Consider the following 4,183-nt stretch of genomic DNA (forward strand, 5'->3'; position numbering starts at 1 on the left):
ATTTTTAAACAAACGGTTAAATTAGTAAATCTCATATTATGTTAAAAAATTTAAAATATAAATATCAAAATATGTAATTGGAATATATAAAGTGTATCCAATAATAAATATATTTTATTAAGTTATAGTATCATACAATTTCCAATAAAATATAGGTTCTTATTATATATTAGATACATATTTGAATAAATTATATTCTAAATAAATGATTATAATTTTTTTTAAAACTAAACAAATTGGAAACAAAATAATAAACCAAACTAAAATTTCAAAAAAATTTAATCTAATGAAGCTTAAGATTTAATTTTTACACATTTAAATAAATGACTCATGTTAAGGTATTTCTTTTTTACAAATCAACCTTCGATTTTAAATAAAATTTGCCTCATTTAGATCTCTATTACTACCATTTTTTACTGTTAATGACAGTAGCATTCATGCTTATATGATATAACTTAGATAGTTAAGGTTCACTTAAAATATTCAACACACCTGTGAACACTTTTGCAACAAATATTTCAACCATAACATCAAATCAAAATTGTCCTATTATTAAAAAAAAAAAAAAAGATAAGATCCCATCTAAGCTAAGGTTAGCAACTTTCCAAGAATGGCATGACATGTGCCCTTGAAAACGCTTGTGAAGGAGCAAACTGTGAATTGGAATTGGTGTAAGAAAACATGAGAAAAACCACGTGTTGAATGCTACAATGCATTAAGAACCTATATAAGTTACAACAGGAAGTAAGAAATATGCATCAGAAAAACTAAAACAACACCTGATTTTCAAAATATTTGGTTTGATTACAACAGTTTAATAGAAGAAACAAGATATGGACTCCCAAAACATGAGCTACCAAGCAGGACAAGCCAAGGGCCAAGCTCAGGTCTCTTAATCTTTTCACTGCTATGGTCACTTCACATTCTCAATTTTGATAACCCAGACAAATTTTTGTGCTGTTTCAGGAAAAGGTTAGCACCTTGATGGACAAGGTTAGCAATGCTGCTGAGTCTGCTCAAGAATCCATGCAAGAGGTTCCTAGTTTTATTTGTTACCATTTGTCTTAATCATGATAATGTGATTTGTATATGCAACACACACTAATAACCGCATGTTCAATTTCCGGTGGGTTTACTCTTAAAAGATTATTTTTTCATTCTTTGAAAAAAAACACACACGCATTTTAATAAAAATGTGGTGAAAGTTAATTTTAAAATATTGGTTCAATTTTACAGTTATATTATTCGAACATAAAAATAATAGACAACATCGTAAACAATTTTACAGTATATATACTGTAAAAAAAAAAACTCTTTTTGTTCCATTTATATCCTCAAAAAACATTTTTCTATTTTTGTAACTGTTAATAAAGTAGAACCCTAAAAGTAAAGCTTATATTCTGTTAATTATGTATAGGCCGGGCAGCAAATGAAGGCTAAAGTACAAGAAGCTGCTGATGCCGTGAAGAATGCAACAGGGATGAACAAGTAGACTAGCTAAATGGATCATTGTGCTAGACAGCGCTTTCCCATGAAATAAATCATGTTCTGCTAATTGGTATTTTTCAGAAACACGTCTTTCATTTTATTTCAAGTGTAACCATTTCAATTCCAGCTTAAGTTCAGCAAAATTAATTTTATCAAAAATTAATCTTCTTAATTCAATTGTCCAATTGTTTAATTTAACTTTTCAGAAAGTTCATTCCGTGAACTTTAAACGTACGTATTATCTGATAAAATAAAATAATGCAGCGAAATAACAAATAATTTTATTTTTTATAAATTAATCTACTTGATAAGAAACTTTAAATACAGTTGTATTAATTTTATATTTTTTAAAATGTTATTAAATAGTATAAATATCTAGTTTAATCATCGATAGTTGGTTTAATAAAATTTATTTTCAATAAAATGTTGCTGTATATGTATATGAAATTGTTGGATGATATATTACTTTGGTACTGTTTCAAGGTAGAATATTGTGAACTAGTTAAAAAGGATTGCATCAAATTTCACTGATACACAAATGGTACTGTAGAGGAAATTTAGATTAATCGGTTTAGATACCCATCTTTCTTACTAAACTTAATGACACTGTTTGTTATGCACATAAGAAAGAATAAAATAAAATCTAAGAAGTTCGAGTTGATTGATTTCGATAACTATTGACTTTAATCAAAATAAAACTGCAGTGTGTACAGAAAGAGAATTTTGATTTATTAATTTAGGAAACATAAAACGGAGTTCCATTAATTTAAATTTCATTAAACCTAAATCAAAGTTGTTTTGAGTTTGATACGGTTTAAACTGCAATATATAATCCAAACTAAACCAAATTAAGTTAGTTAATTTAATTTGATTTTTTAAGTTTATCCAACTAGTCTAAACTACTGGACTGCCCTAGTTTAAACCAAATTCACCATTTTTATAATTAAAGATATTATTTTCAATTTATTTTTACATGAAAATAAACTTATATATGACACACCAGCATAGGCACAAACCTTACACAATGGCATCAAGAAAGACTTATAACCAATTTGTGCTGATGATTTGCTTTGTTTTGCTGGGTCAATGTGGTAGGATACATAACACAGAAGGAGGAGAAGATTTGGTGACAGCAACCTGCAAACACACCCTACATTTTCAAGTATGCATTTCTTCCTTGAAATCAGCTCCTGGTAGCAAGAAATCAAATCCCAAAATTCTAGCTTGCATGTGTATGTTGGTATGTCCATTCAATATTTATGTTTTTTTGCTACAGGTTTGGATTGGATGGGTCTGATGTAATGGGAAATGTAACTTGTAATAGAGCGTATAACACTGATCATCAATCACAGCTTCTGCTGGAAGCAGCTTCAATGATGGTGGAAACAAGGTGTGACTTTTGATGGTTCCCTTTGCCCAGTTTTGTTTAGATCTGCCAAAATCCACATAATATCCCTTTTAAATACGCATAATGATACACAAGTGCATTATGCTCATCTTGATTTATCATAGGCTAGCATTATTACCAGATGAAGTGGCTGTGTTTTTTTTCTTAGATTTCCTTAAATAGTGATATTTGATTCTGCAAGTGAGAAAGCTCTTTTTGTTTGGGTGGCAAAACATGCTCTTGAGGCTTAAATTTTGATTGATATACACAGGTTTGCTGTAGTGATAGTAGACAGTGCTACTGCCCTCTATAGAACAGATTTCTCTGGAAGGGAAAAAGCTTTCAGCCCGGCAAATGCATCTAGGCAATTTTCTGAGGAGCCTTAAGAATTTAGCAAATGAGGTAAAACTCATTGTTGGGTTGGCAGTACACTTAACCTTCTCGGTTAAACTAATTCAAGATTCGAGTTTAGGATATTAAATTACAGAAGATAGTACGTTTGACTTTCTTGATAAATATACATCATCAGTTTGGAGCTAATAATTTTTTCTGATTCTTTAATTGTAGTTTGGTGTGGCTGTTGTAATAACAAATGAAGTAGTTTCACAAGTAGACGGTTCTGCAGTCTTTGGTAGAGCTCAAGTCAAGCCTATTGGAGGCAACATTATGGCTCATGCTACAACAAGGTCAAATCTGAACTAATTTCTTTTTTATTTCTTCTCAAAGCTTGTTTTGACCCTGGATTTTAACTAATTTCTTGATGACAGGCTAGCTCTCAGGAAAGGAAGAGGGGAAGAGCGAATCTGTAAAGTGATAAATTCTCCCTGTTTGGCCAAAGCTGAAGCAAGATTTCAGATTTGTGCTCGAGGAGTTGTAGATGTTAAAGACTGACCAGCTTTACCATGTCTGATATAATGAAATAAACTTTGCTTGTGTCTTTTTGTAAATGTTAGTTACAATGAACTTCACTTTAAAGGAAGGAAAGTGAAAAGAATTATGAATAGAGCTGGCAATTTGGCACTTTTGTTCTTCTCTTACTCTTTCCTCTCCTTTATATATATATATATATATATATATATATATATATATATATCATTCATGTTTTTCTTTAGATACCTCTCTCAGGTTTATATATTCTCTTTAATCATTTTTTATATATAGGTGGTTTATTGTATCTAGACAAAAGAGATTGAGAATATAGGCAAGCCTATGGTAGGGTGAGGTAAAATGTATGAATTGAGGAAAAACACTTAGTCTAAAATGTTATTGAGTGAAGAGTGAAATATCATCTTGTAAGTTAGATAATTT

At 30.1% G+C, this 4,183-nt stretch overlaps 1 protein-coding gene and 1 pseudogene across 1 annotated transcript; both read left to right on the forward strand.

Annotated features, from left to right (window-relative positions):
- The first annotated feature begins 833 nt into the window (after positions 1-833).
- Positions 834-1,492, forward strand: LOC113868105 (stress-induced protein KIN2-like). Its single transcript, XM_027503670.1, has 3 exons — positions 834-887; positions 967-1,035; positions 1,418-1,492. Exons 1-3 carry the CDS (start codon positions 834-836, stop codon positions 1,490-1,492), a joined length of 198 nt encoding a protein of 65 aa, XP_027359471.1.
- A 1,082-nt stretch (positions 1,493-2,574) lies between these two features.
- On the forward strand, positions 2,575-3,766 carry LOC113867699 (annotated as a pseudogene).
- Positions 3,767-4,183: the final 417 nt, after the last annotated feature.

This window comes from Abrus precatorius, unplaced genomic scaffold, assembly GCF_003935025.1.
Source record: "Abrus precatorius isolate BTA unplaced genomic scaffold, Abrus_2018 Scaffold5, whole genome shotgun sequence".
NCBI classification, from domain to species: Eukaryota; Viridiplantae; Streptophyta; class Magnoliopsida; order Fabales; family Fabaceae; genus Abrus; species Abrus precatorius.